Source organism: Heliangelus exortis, chromosome Z, assembly GCF_036169615.1.
Source record: "Heliangelus exortis chromosome Z, bHelExo1.hap1, whole genome shotgun sequence".
NCBI lineage: Eukaryota > Metazoa > Chordata > Aves > Apodiformes > Trochilidae > Heliangelus > Heliangelus exortis.
In genome coordinates, this window is record NC_092454.1 from 46,701,704 (window position 1) to 46,722,675 (window position 20,972).

Genomic DNA, 20,972 nt, shown 5'->3' on the forward strand with positions numbered 1-20,972 from the left:
TATATATGTACAAGCCAAGACTCACGTTATGGAATGAAACTGCAAAGCAATGAACTGAAAGGAGGGCATAGAAGAAGAAATGCAGCTGATGGTTCTGTACATGAACTTGTCTTCTTACCCAGATACACAATGGGTCACCCACAAACCATGGCAGCTTCTGAAACTACTCTTCTTGAAATTACTGGCATGTTCTCAATATCATTACCTCAGAAATTTGTGTTTACAATACAGCGTAATAAAGTGCTTTAATTTTTTTAACCAAACAATATTCTTATGTTATTTGCAAATAAAGAGGTCAAGGGCTTTACTGCTCATATGGAATACCTTTGAAACGACCAGTTGCTGTCTTCCAGTACACGAAGCCATCATGAAGAAGAATCCTCTCTTTCTTCACCAAGTCTTGCTTCCTAAAAACATGTCCATTTTTCATCTTTGTATATGTTTTGTTTTCAGTTCTACTGAGAATTTCCAGCAGCTTTTGCTTTTTCTCATACTCATTCACTTTCAAATCTACTGCTGCTATCATGTCCTTAATTAGACATAGGGCTTTGCACAGGTCTTTATGTTCTTCTGTTCCTTCTGTATGAAACACAAAAATAAATATATCAGTGGTTAGCATATTCAAGAGAAGACACTAGTCCTTAGTTTCTGGGAACAATCAACATGATGTGCAAAGCTTAAATTGATAAATATGTCATTTTAAGATGAACCTGGTAATCAGTGTACTAGAAATATTAGACATGTATCTTTGTTTGACTTGCCTGTTAAAAGACGACACATACCTCAGATTTATTCATTAGGCAATATAACAGAATCGAGAGTTTCTGATATATTTATGAGCTGTTAGCATTTTTTAAAAATTTACTGGCTAAGCAAACCATATAGTCTACTGCTCTTATGACAAAGTTAAAAAAACAAAACAAATTGAAAGAGGATTGAAAGCACAAAGGGTTTGCAGTTGGATGTGCAACTTTATACAACACTCATTTCTTGCTCGTTTTTGGGGCAATGACTAGAAATTATTAAGATTTCTAGAATGCTCTACAAACTTCCAGAGGTTATTCAAGCTTTGTCTGAAAAACCAGAGAGCAATTTATGAAATGTTTGTCAAGCCCTGCTTATAAGAGATTCCACCAGAACTAATATCAGAGAAGGTGCAGATGCATTCCTTAAGTATTTACATTCCCTATTCAAGATCTTTTCTTAAAACAAGTACATTTTTCTGGACTAATATGGCTTACGCAACTGGGATATTGGAAATCTTCACAGCTCAACCTTGACAAAGACTACATACACCAGACACCCTGTTTAAGTTACATCTGCCTGAACAGCAGTTTTTTTACATTGCCTGGCTCTCTACAAAGGAGTGAATGTCACGTTTTGTTATACTGTAATAGTGCCTATCCCTTACTCTAGAAATGGACTAGGGTTCCAGACATGAAAACAACACTTGAGTTTTTATTCACCTTTTGAGTACTGCAATATCCTTTCAACCAGCACAGGGTATTTGGTGATTCGCTGGGTGACAAGCAAAATGCACTCTGGGATTCCTCGGCGTCGTGCCAACAGATTACTATTTCTCAGCTGCATAGATACAAATACATACTTTTAAGTAGCAAATGCATATTAGCCACCAATTGACTAATAAGAAAAATGATTGAAATGCATTGGAATAACCTAAAACAAAATGCTGGGTTATCTGAACCACCCCTAAGGAATAGTTTCTGCCCTGAGGAATGGGGTGTACTATAACACGAACATGTGTGTGACACACACTAGATGCCAAGGCTTTCTAAAATTTGAAAGAAAAATGTAATGCCATTTTTATTAGCTATTAAAAATGAGTTACTGAATATGATTTGAATTCTAAACCTAAGTAAAAGCTATGAATCTTTTTCCTAAGCATTCTGTCAATAGTGATCATGTTTCCGTATAAACTTACTTTAATAAAATTCTGGAACTTCTTGCTTTGTTGCAATTCTTTGAAGAGATTAACAGCTTGTTTTTGATGACTGCAAAACTGCCCGTATATGTTCTTCATTTTAGCCGCATTTTCCTCTGAAAACTGAACAAATTAATAAGTCAATTGGGCTCATCATTACACTTAACAGGGAAGTGTATAGCTTTAATTAATGCATTTCATACAAATACTGAGCTTTTATGCTATTTGTTTCTCAGGCTCTCCAAATCTCACTAACAAAGCCTATCACTACAGACTGGAAGTGGGATTGCTGTTTTTAGGAGCATGAATAGGAATGTAGGCACATTTGCATTACCTTTTTGCCAGTAATAGCTAGAATGATAATTATAATAGTCTTTCCTTCATCTCTTTGCAAACATAATTCCTTTGAGGTTTATTTTTGTCTGATCCCCACACTGCTTCTAAAAAAGGTAACATTGCAGTTTCTTTATTTCAGTGGAGTGAAAACTGACTGATTGAAGGTGAAAAGCCATACTGTCCTGACTGCAAGGAACTGACGTGTGGCCAGCAAGCAGGTAGTTGTTCTATGACCACCATTAACATGCTGCGACCACTCATTTTTGAGAGAGCAGTAACTTGAGATGCTCTATGCCAGATTGCTACAAGAAATGAACAGGTAGTTTCTTTTCCATCATCAGTCAATTCTTCACACCTCCACTCAGATGCTAAAAAATGGAACGCAATGCTTCTATTTTTGCAGTCCACAGTGTGATGGCAGCAGCCTTCTACTGTGAACAGGATCAAGTTTATTACTTTCCTTATTACTTGCACCATGTCGATAGAAGTTCACCCCAAGTTCACCACAGTCACCTCTCAGTAAGGACTTTCTCTTATTGCTGTTTCACCATGCAATAATATAGAGGGGATATCTTTGAATTTTATGAGGCAACCATTTTCCTGCCTACAAAAGTTCTGAAGTCAAAAACTTGTTTGAGAACCTTGAGTACATAAAGGAGCTGCTTTGCTACCTGCTGCACAAGGATGTCTCCAATTCTGTTGATGACAAAATTACGCTCATTCCCCGCCTCATATGATTCCTGACGTCTATCCTTCATTCTGCAGAAGAATTGCCTGTGCATCTCCAGAAGCTCATCCAAACAGGGGAATATTCTGTCAACTGTGCTGTGGTCCAGCTGCAGTTCTTCCTTCATCCCTTTCCTGAATATTTCAGACATAATGAATAGGGTATGGATGTGATGCACTTCTGTTTGCATCAGCTCTGCGGTATAGAAGAAAACAGCAGAGTATAGTAATTACCTGAACATTTTGCATACCTGCTAAAGATCGATTTTAGCAACATTCAAATACAGAGCCATAATAATTTTTTCTGTGTGAGCCCCAAACACAATAGATTGCATCAGCAGGAAAACCTTATTTATTTTGCTCTTGCACAGGTCTCTCAACCGTACCCTGATGAACAAGCTGGGGTTGCAATTGCTTAAGCTGGGGTTTGGATGAGGTTCTTTCCAGCCTCAATCATACTGTGAACAGGGTAGACATGTCTCTGGAAGTCACTATTCTCTACTTCCTTAGCTGTAGGACACATTGTAATTTCCAACAAAAAAATTTGGCAAAAAAATACGTTATTTGAACGTTATTATTCTGAGCTGAAGCATTCTTTCCCCTCTGTAAGATGTGGATAAATTATTTTCTACGCCAAAGTGTTTTTAAACTTACAGAAAGCTTTCAAATACTGACCAAAAATTACATCTTGCCTCTTGATGACATCCTTTTCTTGCTTGCTGCAGAACATCGGATCCACAACAAGACTCCAGGACTCTGCCTCAAACTCTTGGGTATCTGTGCAGAGATCAGTCCACCGAGACAAATCCATGTCATCTATGACAAAACATAAACCTCATTAACTCTAGGCACCTGAACATTAAGGGAAGTTGCTTCACACATGCAGATCCACTCATATTTTAAGGGGAACACGTGACAGCAGTGAACTTTAGACAAGGCTTCAGCAAACACTGGCAGTGACTTTACATCAGAGAAACTTGCCAGATGTCAGTGTAATTACTGAAATGTTAATGTGAAAGTGGTGGATGAGAGTAAAAAACCAAACATCCTCCTTTTCTCAGATTAAGTTCTTTGCTTGAAGAAGCTTTTTACAATTTAAAAATGAAATCCAACATTTTCAAAAGTAGATGTCCAGTGAGAGATATCTGCACCATCCTTTATAAATCAATGTCCTTCAGCTTTGAAATTCAGTCTTACACCTAGCTACAGAAAAGGTCTAATTCTATTCACATCACAAAGATAAGGTAGAGTAGCAGGTAAGATATTTGGCTTACTGAGGAAATCAAAGTGATGTAGTTTTACATTTTGCATAGTACAGTCAGCAGAGATGATTAGATGAGTGCAAAGAAGTATATTGATGCTCTGGTTCTGCAAGCATGCCAAATATGCTTATTGCAGTTATTTAAAAATTTTAATACTGTACACAAATATTCTAGAAATTATCAAAGAAAGCAAGCCACAAGAAAGAAAACAAGAAAGTAAGCAAGAAAGCAAGCAAGCAAAAAAGAAAGAAGGGAAAAGATGTATTTTAAGAGTAATGTGTCTTACTGTATCATTTTAATAAGGGACAAAATTTTAATTACCAAAAATAGGTGCTCTACAGTTCTTTTAGCAGATGAAGTGGCTTTCTACATCAGCTAGGGAGGTTTTTTATTTTTGACTCTTATTTAAACTTTCTAACAAAAGTTACAAAATGTAACACCTGCACAATACTTCTCACCTTCCATCATAAAAGAATCCATTGAAGAAAAAGTCCCTAATGCTTCTAACATCTCTTCAGACCGTGACTTTGACTTCCAGCTGCTAGTCTCAGAGTCTTGCTCAGAAAATGGTGCAAATCTTCTAGAGCAGAAAAGAAAAGCCTTCATCTATATAATGGTTTTGATTTTCCTAGTAATGCTGAATTACGTATTTAGTATAATTCCCTAGTGGCTGCCCTCTACCTTTCACAACTGGTACTGGGGACACTTTTGGACAAATGTGACTGGTGTGAGATTTCCCTTCTTCCAGCAGACATTCCAATGGGCACAGAAGAAGAAGGATGCACTGAGGAGAGCACCATCTGTGAAATGTCTCCAGGCAGGGAATCTGTGAGGCAAAGCACAACACAGTATTCTGTAAAACAATGTAGAGGATGGGATTAACAGCACGCTGAGACTGAGAAATGCTATCTGGTGTTCATATTGACCTATATGAATGTCCACGTGCCATGGTACAAGCCCATGATACTCATAAGCATAAAAAAAAGCCTTAGACAAAGTGGAATTTCTCTGCCATGGGTATTACTGAGAAGAAAACAGTCTCAAATCATACATTCTCTAAGACAGTAACCTGTTCACAAGAGACCCAAACTGTTGTGCATATGGTAAATGATGTACTCAAAAGCACAAGAAACACTGAGTACGTTTAATTTCCATTTTCACTGAAAAAATAAAAAAGCATAGTAGAGCTCTCACTCATTTTAGTGGCAGACAAATTAATTCAACGGTAATTTCTTAAAAAACCCAACTCATATTAGAGACACACACACTTTCTTACAGACACTGAAATGAAAAATAGCAACACACAAATGACACGGGACAGTGTGCTATCAGTTTAGACAAGGCTTAACTTAGAAGTGGCTAGGTTTACACCTCCTAACTTACTTGTCGCACCAGCTTTGGGTTTGTTTTTATTATGGTACCTCTCCTGGGACTTCTGGAAAAAGAAAAATTTTATGAAATTGCAATGAAATTGTAGTTTTTAACACACTCAATTGTCACGTCAGTAAATCACTTCCATACATCATTACACAAAAGGGCTTCAAGAAAGTGGTCCTAAATTATGGTCCTAATTCCTACCAATAACCAATAAAACCAGGATTATTAGTTATTGGTAAATAGTAATATTCAAAGTAGAGTGACCTTATTTGTACTACCATACAAAACAATCTTAATTCTAAACACTTAGTTACAGTGTTCTACTTTCTCTATACAAACATTGCCTGTGAAGGCTCCAAGACAAGAGGATAGGATTCAGGGCTTTATATTCAAATGAGCTTGATGCATTTGTGGCAGGGCAGGAACCCCAGCTATCAGTGGCAGAATTGTTCCCAACTCCAAAGTGGACTTTTGCAAAAGTCTGTAGCAAAATCCTGTTGTGCTTAGGCATGTATTTCACTCGTAGTGAGTCAGTGAATATTTTCTGCACTTCATTCTTGTTGAGATGATTTGGGGGTGGCAGGTGCTCTTGTCTCCTCTTGACAAATAATCCACCAGCCCCAGCAATTAAAACTATCAGTTCAGCTATCCTAATGCTCTAAAGTTCCCCAGAATTTTGTGCATGACAGTTATAACTGAAACAAATAAATAAAACCATCTGAATCATCTCCAGGTTAAGGCTCATTTATGCTGAAGAGAATGCATAGAAAAATGTTGTCCCTGCATGTCAGCATGATGCAAAATCCAGCTATAACAGAAAGACACATTCCATTAATTTGAAAAATTACTGTATCACTGTATCACATTTCTCTACAGGTCCCACTTTATTCCACGGAATCATAAATCTTACACATTATTTTTGAAAATGGTGTCTTTGTCATGACAACCTTGCCATGGAAGTACTCCCACTTAAAGCAAGGCAGTATCCATCAGCTCTAGGGCTGATCTTTCCCTGTCTGCAGTGGCAGCTGAACACTGGGAGTGACTGCCTAGGCAGGCTGTGGCACCTTCTCCTTCAGAGATTTTCCAGAACAGGTCAGAAAAGCATCTCCCTGATCTGTTACCTAGAAGTGAGCCTGCCTGAGGGTGAGGAGACAGACTAGGTTGCTTTCCAAAGTCCCTTCCACTTCCACTTTCCATTACTCCAAGCATGCAGGATCCCCCCTCCTGTGAAAGGAGCCATCTGTATTGTTAAGAGGCGTTTCTTTTCAATCACTTTTGCATCCCTCCAGACATACCATTTCACAAGTCGAGATTGTAATTCTTCCAAAACAGAAATACCTCATTAAACTATTTGTTGACCCTCTTCTAAAAATGATTGTTCAAGCACAGTGCTTGCTTTGTTGCTCACACCAGACATTTTTACACCTTTGCAGTACAGGAAGTTACCTTGGTGCACACAGGAGCAGACTCCTTGCAGCTCTTATGCACAATCATGTTGCAGTCTGAAAGAGAAGGCACATTTCAAAGCCTGACTCCAAACAGGGTCCCTAGCCTGCAGAAAATGTTACTCTGATGCTTCATCTTTTTCCCTCCTCCAGGTCCACCTAAAGTAGCCACAAGGATGCTTTTTTGTGGCAGCCCCTGGATAGAAGATGTTTTTTTGCCTAATGTGCTGGGACTAGAAGGCACCATGGTCCCTTCTGAAGCTATCACCTGCCATTCCTCCTTTCTCTCTCTTGCCAATCTCAGCTTGTTATACAAAGGAAGTTGATCTAAATATCATTGAAGTTTCTTTTAGAAACAAAACACTGGATCACCATCTCAAAATGGGATTTGGAGCCCTGTAAATTCACTTATGAACGTGGGCAACTACTCACGAGAGCACTGCAATGACTCCTTTCCGAGGAGGGCCTTTTCACAGGCCATACATGGGATAACTCCAGAGAAGGTCCCATTTGTAAAATTGTGCCTGCTCAGTTTCTCTTTATCTTTGGCATCTTTATTTTTTGTCTTCATCCCCAACAGCAGAGACATGAAATGAGGTAAAAAAAGGGACATAAGAGAAGAAGATAATGTGGTTAGAGCTTAAAAACATTAGATTATTCCTATTTAGTAACAAGTTATTCTAAAGTATTTATTCCCTGTCCTGGAAGACTTGTGACAGTGTATTGTATCTTTACATCCAAATTGCTGAAGTCCTAAAATGATGCAGGCATTTCTTTCAATGGTAACTAGGACAGCAAGCATTATCAAGGAAGTCTGGAAGAAATACCATTATGAAGATGTAAATAGGGAAGGGCTAGAAATAAAATTAAAGAAGTGTTATTGACTCACTGCACACGCAGGTACCAACACCTGCATCTCCCTGGGGCATACACATAAACTTGTGCCTCTCCAGTTAAAGCTGCAGTTATGTAAATTTAGAAAACTTGTCTCTAGATCTTAGAACACATCAGAAATAACATATTTTTAATTACTGTTAAACAATTTCATTAATTCTATTTTTTAAAGTACTTATGTTGATGTGAGCTTAGATTTTTCCAGGCAGCTATGGTAGTTATTCTTTAGAAGACCACATAAACACAGGCTAATATATGTGATCTTTGGTCTGCTGGACCAGATGTACATGTTCAGAGCCAGTTCTGCCACTCTTGCACATACAACCTCAGCCAACCAGCTTCATTTCCATGTATGTTAGGATACCCTGGGGCACAAGAGGGCATACAGCAAAACTGCTGAAAGGCCAGCTAGAAAGATCCTGTAGGACAAATCTATCTCTCAAATCTATCTCTCTCAATCTATCTCTCTATCTATGGTTAATTGATGCCATTAATCTACATTTCAGATGCCTCAAAAATTAAACCACAAATGTTCTAATCTACCTTCCACAGGATGTATTTGTGCAAGCCTCAGATCTGCAACTCTTTAACACTAAGCAGGGCTTATTCAACCAGTAAGTCCCATTAACTTCAAATAAGGCAAATTCAACTGACTGCATGCTAGTGTTATGTCAGTTAATTATTGACATTAATGGCAAGAATAGGTCCATATTTCTTCATTTTATTTAACAAAGAAAACGATGTCTTAAAGGCAATTCATACATTTAAACATTGACTGAATCATCAAATGAGATTATAAGTAACATTAAAAATGGCAAGTGAAATAGTTGATATTGTCCAGGTAAAGCTGATCTTTAAAAGGAAAGTGTTTTTTTTTAACTATGAAGGCCATTTCAGGGCATCCTGCATATGCTTGAAAACTAAAAAAAAAAAAATTCCCTTCCTATTACTTATGTGGTTTTGTAATAACAACAACTTATCCTTACATAAAAATTTAGATTGTCATCTATAATTCATTTAATTACAATGGTATAATTATAAATAATCATATATACATAAATCCCAAATTACCTTGCACTTATTCCGTGTGCTGGTCATTCTGTTCATTAGAAAGCTTAACGTACGACTCACTTTACATTTTTCAGGCTCATTTTTTGAAGGTACAATGTATTTATTCCATTCCCCTTCCTGAATCCTGAAAGAGAGATCAGTGAAAAAAAAACCCGAAACATTCTGCTGGGAAGAGTCCCTTGGAAGAGTTCAGAATATGCATAGTATTTGCACTAAGAGCTACAACTGTGCGTTTTAATGTGGGTTTAGCTGGTGTTATAAAATACAAACACACAAACAAACAACTGCAATCCTTCTTGACAGAAAGGAATAAACAGAAGCCCCTGGAGTGCTCTGAATGAGCGATGTGTGGCACACTTCCAGAGACCATGGTTGGCATTAGAAGCCCCCTCACTTCTGTTGCAGTACAGTGCTCTGAATGTTCCTCCAGCAGACAGAACCACATCCCTATGGCTCAAGGCACACCCCTATGGCTCACGGCACATCCCTATGGCTCACAGCACATCCCCATGGTTCACAGCACATCCCTGTGTCTCAGAGCACATCCCTGCTGCAGGACGTGCGTGGTCCGTACCGCAGCGAGAGAGCCGGGCTGAGCTCAGCTCATGGTTAAGTGTGGGCAGAGTGATGCCCTGGGCAGGCAGCAGCTCCAGTCCTGCTGATGAGCACCCTGCTGCCAGGGGCACTGAGACCTCTTCTGTGATCTGCTCCAGAGGAGACATAAGAACCCATACCTTTTCTCCCGGGACTGTTCAGGCAGGCTGTAGGCTCGCTCTGCAAGACATAAACAGTTACCAGGCACTCCAGCTGCAAGGTCGTCAGGTTTATTTGAAATGCATGGATGGCCTCCACCAGGCCATAACCTTGACATTAAGAGCTTGCAATATAATTCAAAAATTAACAAAAACACACCATACATTAGAAGCAGCTCTGCTTAGGGTACAACCACTGCCTAGCTGACAGAATTTGTCAGAGCTGAGATGGATATCAGTGAATGCTAGTCGCTGCAAACAGCCTTTTTAAGAATGACAACAAAAAATTTTTTTTGTTTTTCTGAAAAAGGCAGACTTGGATAATTCACACTTCATTTTGCTTTTCAGAAAATTTGTTGTAAAATGTCTTAATGACATTCTTTTAACATTTGCAATTATCTGTATTATGCAGCTTTACCTGTAAGATTGAAAATTTTAAACCCCTCCACATAAAGATGAATATTACTCATGTCTGTACTGCACAGGATGTGTAAAGTGTTAAAAGTTTACACCCAAGAATCAGTAGAGAGGGTTCCTGGAGATACCTTTCAATAAACTGTTTAAAAAGAAAAATAAAGGATAAATTATTCAGCTGGGTTACTTTGGAAGGGAAAATTGACACATCAGACACTTTTCTACCATATCCAAACTAGAAGAAATTCCATTTTGCAGAGACTTTTTTCAAATACTTAAATACTTAAATATTGCTAAAGTCAAAGCATCAGGCAGGCTATGCCTTTCCTTGAAGTTAGATACAAATTGGAACACTCTTCACTGAATCAGAATGTCTTCAGACAAACGTAGTCTTCAGGTTGGTGAGAGCTAGAATGCTCACCAAAGAAGGAACAAGACTGAAAGTGGGCATTTCAGTTAGTTACCAGACACAGCCTGGTGCCTCAGGATGCTTCTGGAATAAACAATGGCCATGTGTCTATGAGAGATGAAGACAGCCTCTTGTAAAATAGCGCAGAGGTGTTGGCACTGAGGTACTTATTACAAGGGTGGAGCAGAAACACTGATCTACAGAATGAAAGAGCCTAAAGGAGAGATCAGTCCCTGTTCATGAGTACACCACCTGCAGAGCAGGGGCAAAATCTTTTCTGTTATAGCTTGGTAATACCTTCTTGAATAAAAGCCAGTTGTTGTTGAGCATACTGAAAAGCTTCCATCAGAAATGGATGGTGACTTCGATTTTTTTTCATACTTTCTGCAAGAAGGACAGTCCTGTTGCCATCCTGCATTCATCTGTGTTGGCTTGTTTTTCAATGCAACTTACAAGGTCACCTGCACATCCCCCCTGCATAATTAAGACTGAAGCAAGATGTCCAAAGCACTGGTAGATGGGCAGTGGAAAAGTGGCAGGTTTTCAGCATGCAGACGCCTACAAAGACCCAGACACAATCCCACTACATCCTGCAGAGATCTGGTTGAACTATCTGACCTAGGTGCTTGGACCAACCTCTTGGTCCAGTCCCATACACAGATATGACTGCACAAAGCGAGCACAGCTGTGTTTGCCCCACAGCAGTAATACCCACTGTCAGGTGCCAAACACGCTGTTCAGTGCTCTCATCCTTGCAAAATGCTAGCAAAGAAGTGAAGAGGAAGGAGGTGGCAAGGAAGCACCAGCAGGATCCTCAGCAGACCACCATCCTCTCTCCCAGCAGCCTACTGCATCTGTGGTGCCAGCTGCAGAACAGCCTCTTTCCATAGTATGAACAGGAAAACATTTCCACCTTCTCCACTGGACACAAAAGAGCCCAGCACTGACTGTACCAGAAGAAAGGAGAATGAATAAGACACGGATCCGAGCCCAGATCAGGTCAGAGTATGTAATGTTGTCTGGGTAAGGATTAATGGGCTGTGACACCAACAGTCCCTTAGCTGCGAGATCAAAGGACTTCTCTTTCTAACTTTAAGCACACAGGATAGGGCTTTCATGATCAGCCATGCACTACTTATGTGACACTTCCCTCTTCTGCTGTGTTTTGCTGAAGACTTCTGACCTGATGTGTTGGATACAAATGGCTACAAACGCATTTAGTGATAACTAAAAATATAGCACAGGCTCTTACAGCAATTTGAGCAATGAAAAACAAGTTATTTGCTTCACAGCTTAACACAGTTTCTTAGGGTAAAAAGATGCCTGCAGCCACTGTGTCTGCCTGCCATCCTTCTCTTAGATCACCTTCCCAACAGCTTTTGATTTTGTTAACTAGTTTAAAAGTTAACAGTAATTATTTCTACAGCTGTTGTGTGTTTTCACTTTCAATGTCACAGAATCATAGCATGGTTTGGGCTGGAAGGAGCTGTAGAGCTTTCAAAGCTCACGTAGTCCAAACCTCCTCCCCTGGGCAGGGACATCTTTCACTAGACCAGGCTGCAAGAGAGACCCATCCAACCTCCCCTTGAACACCTCCAGTGAGGGGGCATCCGCAACTTCTCTGGGTGTCCATCCCATCTGGTTCACTTTAACTCAGATGTCCTGCCTCTCACTGAGGACTAGTGGAAAGCTAAAGGTATTCTGGAGGGAGAAACAAGCTGAAAGTAGGGCAGTGGACAGGGCTATAGGGACAGGAGACCAAGTTTCTGGAAATGCAAGTGGTTTTTAAGTCAGGCAATCTATATGAAAAGCAGAGTATGCGCAATTTGAGTTTTGCATGGTTTTCAAATATAAACCCATGCTCACACTGCAAAAAGTGTTGTCTTCTAAATACAAAACTGTGTTCAGAAATAAAGCACATTAGACACAATTTGTGAAAAATTACAAGTTTCTTGCATGGACTTTTCTGACTTCACATGATGGACAGGATGGGTTTTGCACCCCAGACTGTGGAGATAAAAATAGCTCATCCATGTTTCAGAGACTCCCTAGGATCTACAGGAAGCTGGGGCCACCTGCCGTTTGACACCTCTTCTGTGTCATCCTGAGCTTCCTTGAGGTGTTTGCCAGACATTCATTGGGACGCTGGGAATAGGATCTTCCAAAAGGCAGGTTACTGCCCTTGCCTGTTTTACTTTTTTCTGACTAATGCTCTCCCAGTTTGTGTGCCCTCCTGAGGACCAGCTGCTGTAGCAGGGTAGGACATGATGGAGCAATAAATCTGAGAAGAGTGAGGGAAGACGGCAGGGTTACCCAAAGATAACCAAACCACGTGCCTCGGCGAGGTCTGAGTACAGGACAGGTCTGAGTAAAGCTGTCAGGGCATGAAGCAGGGCAGGCATGTGATGAGGCTGTGCAGGGGCAAATCCACAGCACTGACCTTCATTTGCACCTCCAGCTACAAAGTCCTGAGGGATACGAGGTCTTCCTAGTAAACCTTTTGGTGAGGAGCAGGAATAGGAGCGTGATCGAATCCCAGACACTGTGCAATCCTACACAAAAATTGCAGCAAATTAAACTTCTGTTATTTTAAAATGCACCAGCAACAGAAACAAAAAAGATCAGCAACAGAATTTCTGAAAGAAGAATGACTGACCACATGCATGTGTTTTCTTGTTTTCATTAAAGCTTTAAGCTGAAGTACAGTTAACTTCACTTGAATTCTTAGGAAGTCTGTCATGCTTTCACCATGATAAATTTTTGTATGCTACAGGACAGAGTCTGTGGGTGCACGTTAGCTTACATTCTTCTCCAGTTTGATGGCAAGCAACAGTGTTATTAGCCATTGTATCTGATGACCAAGCTATCTTCTTTTACCCAGGGAGCAATTAATCATACTACTTTAATGCCTCAGCAACATTTAATGCAGTCTAATGCCCTGACTTGGTAGTGCACTGATATCAGAATTTCCATAGAAAGGTGTTAACCTTCTTCCCTTTTCTTACTGCAGTTTTTTTTCTTGGACGGGTCCTTGCAACCCCCAAATATGTCAGTGACAATGCTTGAGAAGAACCCCCCTGATTTTTGAGACATCATCTAAATGTCAACAGAACTTAGTACTAAACTGCTTACCTTGTTGTTTTTAAAAGGAGCCCTAACAATTTATTGCTTGTTCTGGATTCTTTCTCCCTTCATGTAATCATTTGCTGAAGGTCAGATAAAGCCACACAGTGACAAAGGGTCTGTCTAATAGAAAAATTTTAAAATGCCTAAGAACAAAAAATAACTATGTGTCTGAAGATCTTAAACATGGTACCATGGTCTAGTGAAAATTAATGTAGTCAGGATACTTTTGAAAATCATAATAAAGAGGAGACATCTGCACTGGTGGTCACAACTGGTCAATGCACAAAACCTTACTAAATTTCCCCGAGTCTAGGAATTGTTTTAAAATAGGCAGCAGGATGATTTTATACTTTACAGGGTTGTAAACCCATAGTGTAACTACAGCTGGTTAAACACTTCCTCACTATATTTTGGCTAGAAAATGCTTATTCACTGAATCTGAGATATTTCTTTGAAATGCTTCTGATAAATAATGCTTTTTAAAAGCTGAAGCAAATCTCCAATGCACCATTCCCATGTCTGCTGTTGAGACCAGCCACAACAAGAGAGAGAGCTCTGTTTCCACAGCCCTGTGCGTGCTGCTCTCCATAGGGACTAGCAGCTAGCCAGCTGAGATCTCATTTTCCCCTTCAGATACAGACGTTTCTCACATAGTTTCAGGGACATATTTAAAAGGAAAACAATGCAAGCCAAGATAGTTTCAAATACCTTGGGCTGCGGACTGGTAGGGAAGTCAAATCCATCTCTGCTAGAAGCCATGATCTCTGAAGAGCTGAGAGGAGGGTAGTGAACATGGGATCTGTCTGAAACACCTCCGCTTCTGTCATCTACTTCAAGGTCATCAAGACTTGAACTGAAGCAGACAACAAAGTTTTTAATTACCATGAATTCTAGTAACCATCCATCGCAATCTTAATGCAAAGAACAAAGATGTTTCTGTTTACTCTCATAAATGACAACCCAAACCACCATGATTATGGCAGTTAAATCACACTCTGAGTTCCCTTCTCAGGACTGCAGTCACCTGAGAGGTCAGGCTACTTAGTCACTATGTACAGGACTCATCTGACTCAACCTTGTGGGTCTTCAGTACAGATGCTTGTATGGCCTACGACCATGCAGACTCCCACCACAGCCAGCCACCTCTGGAGAATGATTTTCAGATCCATGTTCAGGATGTCCATTAAAATGAGATTTTTTGTTCCAGGCACGTAACTGTCTATATAGATAATAAGAACTGAGGCAATGAGCTCAATTTCAGAGCTAAGATATGTAGCTGTCCATGGATATTCTGTGCATGTGTGTATTTGAAAGAATCTTTCAAACTGTGGGTATTCACATCTTTTCTACCTCTGTGACTTAGTGGAGGATGGAAGCAAAAATTAACAACAGAAATGAAGGAGTGTCTGAGACAGTTTATGAGATTCATTTCAAAAGATGGAAACTTAAAAACGCGGAGTACTAAAACGCAGAGTGAAACATCTCTGGCTATGCACACATTTCATACACCTACAGACTATTTGATTGGTGAAGGTTTCTCAGCAGGAGAGCACAGTAAGGTTTCCCAGCAGTACCAGGGTTTCCCAGAATGGGTCCCATTAGCTGCAAGAGGAAGTTCAGGGTCTCTTCCTCAGAGTGACTGGAAGGAATGGTTGACTGCTTACAATAACATTCCAGCCTTACAACATAAAACTTCAAACTATGTGTGGAATTTCTAAATAGTCAAGAGTTCCCACCAGGAATAATAGCACAACAATTCCTTCACATACCACAACTCACTTTGTGGAAGGGTAAATCTACTGGTACTGTACAAAACTGCTTCCTTATTACACTTCCGGAGACCATCTTTAGCAGTGTTTCCTAGTAATAGCTCATAGGACTTTTCAGAAACTGCATTAGAGTTTCTGCATTATCAGATACTGTCACATTTTAAAATTGGAAAAGCAGTATGTGTCTATGTCAACAGACAAGCATACACATCTTACTGGAGGGAACTTACCTGGGGACGTTTTCTGACATAAAAAGATCTAAGTACACTTCAAAGGAGATGCTGCTGGAATTACATACTGCTAGTCTAATTTTATGTGTAATATCTGGATCACTTACAGTTGCCATATTAGGTCAATCACTTATCTCTAAAAATTCATGTAAGCTCTTAAAGATTAAATGCAGATACTGGACCTAGGTCTTTAAAGAGGTAGGAATATCTAAAAATGTATAGGAGAAAAATGTCTGTGACAGAGGGGAAAATTATTTAAGACATATTATTTCGGGTAATCTATGTGATATCCCCATAGCTAGCAAAATTAGAAGGTTTGGGAAAGTACAACTCTTAGTCTGAAATGTGATGTCTCATCTGTGTTAAGATAAAATTCCTTCCAGGTGGACTTCACAGTTGCATAGAAACTCAAAATTAAAGTAGAAAAAATGCTATTGCCCACTTCAGTCAACAACAGACACTACTGCTTCATAATTGCTTTCACAAATTATGCCCTACCTCTAAATAGTCCACTCTTGAAAGGTGGGAGACAGATTCTAATTTCTTCCTGTACAAGAAGGAATTGATCTTGTCTCTCTTTAATACAGAAAAGCAATAAAATATTTTTATCATGGAAGTCTACTAATGGTTAAAACAAAAAATTACAGTTTTGTCTTCGAAGCTCTCCACATTCCTGAAGCCAACCAGTTCCCAGCACAACCTAAAGTGATCCAGAGAAGGGTTCTCAGACAAATGGTTCTGCTGGCAGCAGAACTTGTGTACCAGCAAAAGAGTAGAAAAATGTCAAAACCTATCAGAAATACAAGCTGTATTCTGCATTATGTCTTTTGAGGAAAAAAGAAAAAGAACAAACAGAAATAAGCTGGTCCCACAGGCCAGTGCAAGAAATGAAAAGAGAGTTCAACAGATTTTGACTGTGTTCTTAATGGAAAATATAACTGAGAAAAACTAAGGTGAAAATCAGATTTATGATAAAAATGGCACAATGGAAACTTTTACAGTGAACAGCTGATTCTTCTTAAAAATATGCAAGAAAAATGGTACACAGGGACTGGATCTGAATAAAAAATTACTTTTCTTAGAGGACACCTTTTCTTTTTTAACTATGTCTTCATAACTATTTTATAAGAGCAAATCATTAGGACAATTGAAATATCAGTGATTGAAAACACTGATTTTATATCAGCAATATTTATTACACCAGATTCGGCTTCACCTTTTGAAATAAAAGTTTAGCATAAATAATTCTTATTCTGGCCATACAATCAAGTCAATTCCATACCTTCTTCTTTTCATGTCAGCATAAAGTTGGCTCCGATCCTTAATAAATCCATGGATCTTGAATGGAAGATATGAATCTGCTCCATATGGATCTGAAGGTGAAACAGTACTTCTTAAGCCTGCAGTTTCTCCACTTTTCACTGGCATTTGATTTCCTTCATTTGGAACATACATATACTGGTCATTTTCCTCAAGGGAGGGAGATGAAGAGCTCTTAGCCATCAGGACTGAGTTAGTGGAATTCAAACATATTTCACTGCTGACACCATCTTCATGAACATTGCTGGTATTCAAATCTCCAGCCTGCTAAGTAAAAATGAATGCTGGTAAAAGGCAGTAACAACATGCATTGTCAGGGAACAGGGATCAGATTAGTTTGCCATTGTATTTATGGTTATATTTTGCCTTTTCTCCACAATTTTTACAGCATAAGAATGGAAGGCAAGATAAATGTCTAAGAGATTCTAGACCTTGCATTACTTTTGACCATAATTAAAGTTGCAATAAATCGGTATTTTCAAGTCTAATTGATTTTTCACTCATACTTGTGTGTTCTCTTAACTGTATCAGTTCATATATATACAGATTTTATTAAAACATGTCCTTCTGTCAAAGAAAAAGATATGCATAATACATTATGTTGGAGACATACAGATGAGAATTTAAACACTGTACTATTTCATTGGGAAGAATCAGCCTACATATCATGCACTCTTAATTTTCCATCAGCAATTTTCTAAGCTTTGAGATCAATACACATGACTTGGAAGAGAGGTTCTCCTGTGGAGGAAAGGAAAGGAATCTTTGTTTTTGACATCAAGCAACTACAGAGACAAAGCACTCCTCTTTCACAATGACATAAATAGAGTTAGGATTTATGTTTTCTCAAGAACAGAGATTAGGATTTAGACCCTGGCAACAATTCTTATGCAACTGAGGTTGAATTCTCCTGTTGACTCTGCAAAAGATATTAAAATACAGCTTATTGTCAGTATTTTAGTTAGATGCTATTGTCATCTGTTTATCATAGAATCACAGAATGCCGGGTTGGAAGGCACCTCAAGGATCATCTGGTCCAACCTTTAATGGTAGGAACATGGTTTAGATAAGATGCCCCAGCAACTTGTCAAGCTGAGTCTTAAAAGTGTCCACTCTTGGGAATCCATCACCTCCCTGGGAAGAATATTTTAACACCAACTGTTCTCATATTGAAAAATTTTATTCTGGTGTCCAGTTGTGATTTCCCCAGAATAACTTGCACTCATTACCCCACATCTTTTCCATGTGATTCCTTGTAAAAAGAGTTTCCATCTCTTCTTCATCTGTAAGTAGTGGAACATTGCAATAAGGTCACCTCTAAGCCTTTTTTTCTCCAGGCTGAACAAACCCAGTTCTTTCAGCCTTGCCTTGTATGGCAGGCTGTCAAGTCCCTTGATCATCTTTGTGGCCCTTCTCTGTTCTCTCTCCAGGCTGTCCACATCTGTTTTTTGTATAGCAGGGACAAGAACTGAATACAGTATTCCAAGTGTGACCTGACAAGCACTGAGTAGAGTGGGTTGATGATTTCTTTCTCTTTGCTGGTGATGCCCTTGTTGATACAACCCAGCATCCTGTTGGCTTTCTTTGCTGCTGCAGCACATCATTTACTCATATTGAGCTTGCTGGCCACCAAGACCCCCAGATACCTCTCCATCAAGGTGGATCCCAGTTTGTTCTGCACTCTTGTGCTGTGTTTTCCAAGGTGCAAGACCTTACACTTGCCCACACTAAACTTCATAAGGTTCTTATTAGCCCATTTTGCAGCCTGTCCAGTATTCCAGGAGGGTGGCTCACCCTTCTGGAGTGTCTACTTCCCTACACAAATTGGTGCCATCTGCAAAATTCATCAAGGTACACTTGTCCCCAACATCCAGATCACTCACAAAGCTACTAAGCAATGTTGGGTCTAATACTGATCCCTGGGAGACCCCACTTGTGACTAGCCTGAAAAGGCCAGTCTAAAAAGGCACTATTTAACAACACACTAAAAGTGTGGCCGGTCAACCAGTTCCCCCACCACCACACCAGACCACTTGCCTAGACCATAGTGCAGCAGTTTCTGTAGGAGGGAGGCTATGGGGGACCACATCTGAAGCATTGGATAGATTACCTAAAGCCAGGTAGGTTATGTCCACCACTTGCCCTGTATCAACTCAGCAGGTTACTTTGTCATATAAGGCAATCAGGTTTGTAAAGAGTGATTTGCCCCTGGTGAGTCTGTGCTGACTTTCCCCAGTCACATGCTTCATTTGACTTGTGACAGTCTCCAGGAGGATTAATTTCATAACTTTCCCAGGGACTGAAGTTAGACTGATGGGCCTATAATTACCTGGGCCATCCTTAGAACACTTCTTGTTAGATGCGAGATGGCACTATTCTTCTTCCAGTCATCTGTGACTTCCCCCAGTCTCCATGTCTTCTCAAAGATTATGGAAAGTAGCCTTACAATGACATCAGTCAATTCTCTCAACATCTTTAGGTGGATGGAATCTTGGTCCACTGGTCAAGCTCCCATAATAATTTGCATACCAACATTTCCTTACTGATGGTGGGTCTGCGTTTGTATCAGCCTGGATTTGTGATGCCTGGGGCCCAACACAGTTTGGTGTCACCAACAAACCTGCTGAGGGTGCATTCAATTCCACTGTCCATGTCGCTGGCAAAGATGTTAAACAGCACTGGTCCAAATACCAACCCTTGAGGAACACCACTCATCACACATCTCCAGTTGGACACTGAGCCATTGATCACCTTTGAGTGCAGCCATTCAGCCAGTTCTGTATCCAATGAGTGGTCCATCCATCAAATCCCTATTGTTCAAATTTAGAGACCAGAATGTCGTGGTTCAGATAGAGAATGTCTGTTTCTCTGACTTTGTTCACCAAAGCTGTGGCCCCACCATAAAAGGCTGCAAAATTAGTCAGTCAGGACTTGCCCTTGGTGAAGCTGTGTTGGCTGTCACCAATCACCCCTTTGTTATCCTCATGCCTTAGCTGAGCCTTCAGGCTTCTGTAACACAGAGATTGTGATCTGAGTCCTTGACAGTGAAGCCTCAGGCAAAGTAGTCACTGAGTACCTTGGTCTTCTCTACATCTTGGATGACCAGCTCTTCTGCCTCATTCTGGAGTGGGTCCAAATTTTCCTTACTCTTATCACTGACATATCTACAGAAACTTTTCTTGCCGCCCTTAATCTCCCTTGACAGATCCAATTCTCTCTGTGCTGTTTCTTTCCTAACCTGATCTCTTGCTTCTCTGACTACTTCTCTAATTCTGACTAATTCTCCCAGGGTATCTGTCCTTGCTTCCATCCTCTATAAACTTTGCTTTTACACCAAAGTGTGTCCAGGAGTGACATAGTGACATGCTGACCCTCTGGCATTCCTGCCTGCATTGCTTTTCAGTGGGACACAGTGGTCCTGGGCATGCAGGAGGTGTTCCTTCAATACCGACCAGCCTTCCCGGGCTCCCTTCCCATCCAAGGCTTTTCTCAATTCTACCCTACCAAGCAGATCTTTGAAAAGACTAAAGTCTGCCTTTTTAAAGTCAAGTGCTGCCAGCTTACTCAGCACTTTTCTCACTGCCCTAAGGATCCTGAATTTTACAGTGGCATGGTCGCTGCAGTCAAGTCTCCCATTGAGTTCAGTTCTACACCGCTCACCATCCCATCTCTGTTGGTGAGAACAAAGTCCAGCAAAGCACTTTTTCTGGTTGGTTCCTCTACCATTTGGAGGAGGAAGTTGTCAACAATGCACTCAACGAGCTCCTGGAATGCTGGTGCTTTGCTGTGTTGTCCCTCCAGCAGAGGACAGGTTGATTAAAGTCCCCCATGAGGACCATGACTTGTGAGCATGAAGCAGCTTCTACTGTCTCAAGAGGGCCTCATACACTTGGCCA

General features: G+C 40.1%; 1 protein-coding gene across 13 annotated transcripts in view; it reads right to left on the reverse strand.

The window, feature by feature from the left end:
* ARHGEF28 (Rho guanine nucleotide exchange factor 28) overlaps window positions 1-20,972 on the reverse strand; it is a 127,616-nt gene that overhangs the window by 34,118 nt on the left and 72,526 nt on the right. For 9 of the 13 annotated variants that reach the window (XR_011723155.1, XM_071729975.1, XM_071729983.1 and 6 more), the window contains 15 exons: window positions 17,039-17,343; window positions 14,466-14,610; window positions 13,072-13,183; window positions 9,791-9,830; window positions 9,057-9,180; window positions 7,524-7,656; window positions 7,093-7,148; window positions 5,650-5,701; window positions 4,948-5,092; window positions 4,725-4,846; window positions 3,680-3,820; window positions 2,950-3,200; window positions 1,943-2,065; window positions 1,467-1,584; window positions 325-579 (listed from right to left, as the gene is read on the reverse strand). Coding sequence is in view for 12 of the 13 variants with exons in the window: in XM_071729975.1 (XP_071586076.1) it covers window positions 325-579; window positions 1,467-1,584; window positions 1,943-2,065; window positions 2,950-3,200; window positions 3,680-3,820; window positions 4,725-4,846; window positions 4,948-5,092; window positions 5,650-5,701; window positions 7,093-7,148; window positions 7,524-7,656; window positions 9,057-9,180; window positions 9,791-9,830; window positions 13,072-13,183; window positions 14,466-14,610; window positions 17,039-17,343 (2,122 nt within the window). In the remaining variant the exon portion in view is untranslated. The remainder of the gene's footprint in view (window positions 1-324; window positions 580-1,466; window positions 1,585-1,942; window positions 2,066-2,949; window positions 3,201-3,679; window positions 3,821-4,724; window positions 4,847-4,947; window positions 5,093-5,649; window positions 5,702-7,092; window positions 7,149-7,523; window positions 7,657-9,056; window positions 9,181-9,790; window positions 9,831-13,071; window positions 13,184-14,465; window positions 14,611-17,038; window positions 17,344-20,972) is intronic. The other 4 variants (XM_071729976.1, XM_071729986.1, XM_071729978.1 and 1 more) reach the window with 3 other exon arrangements.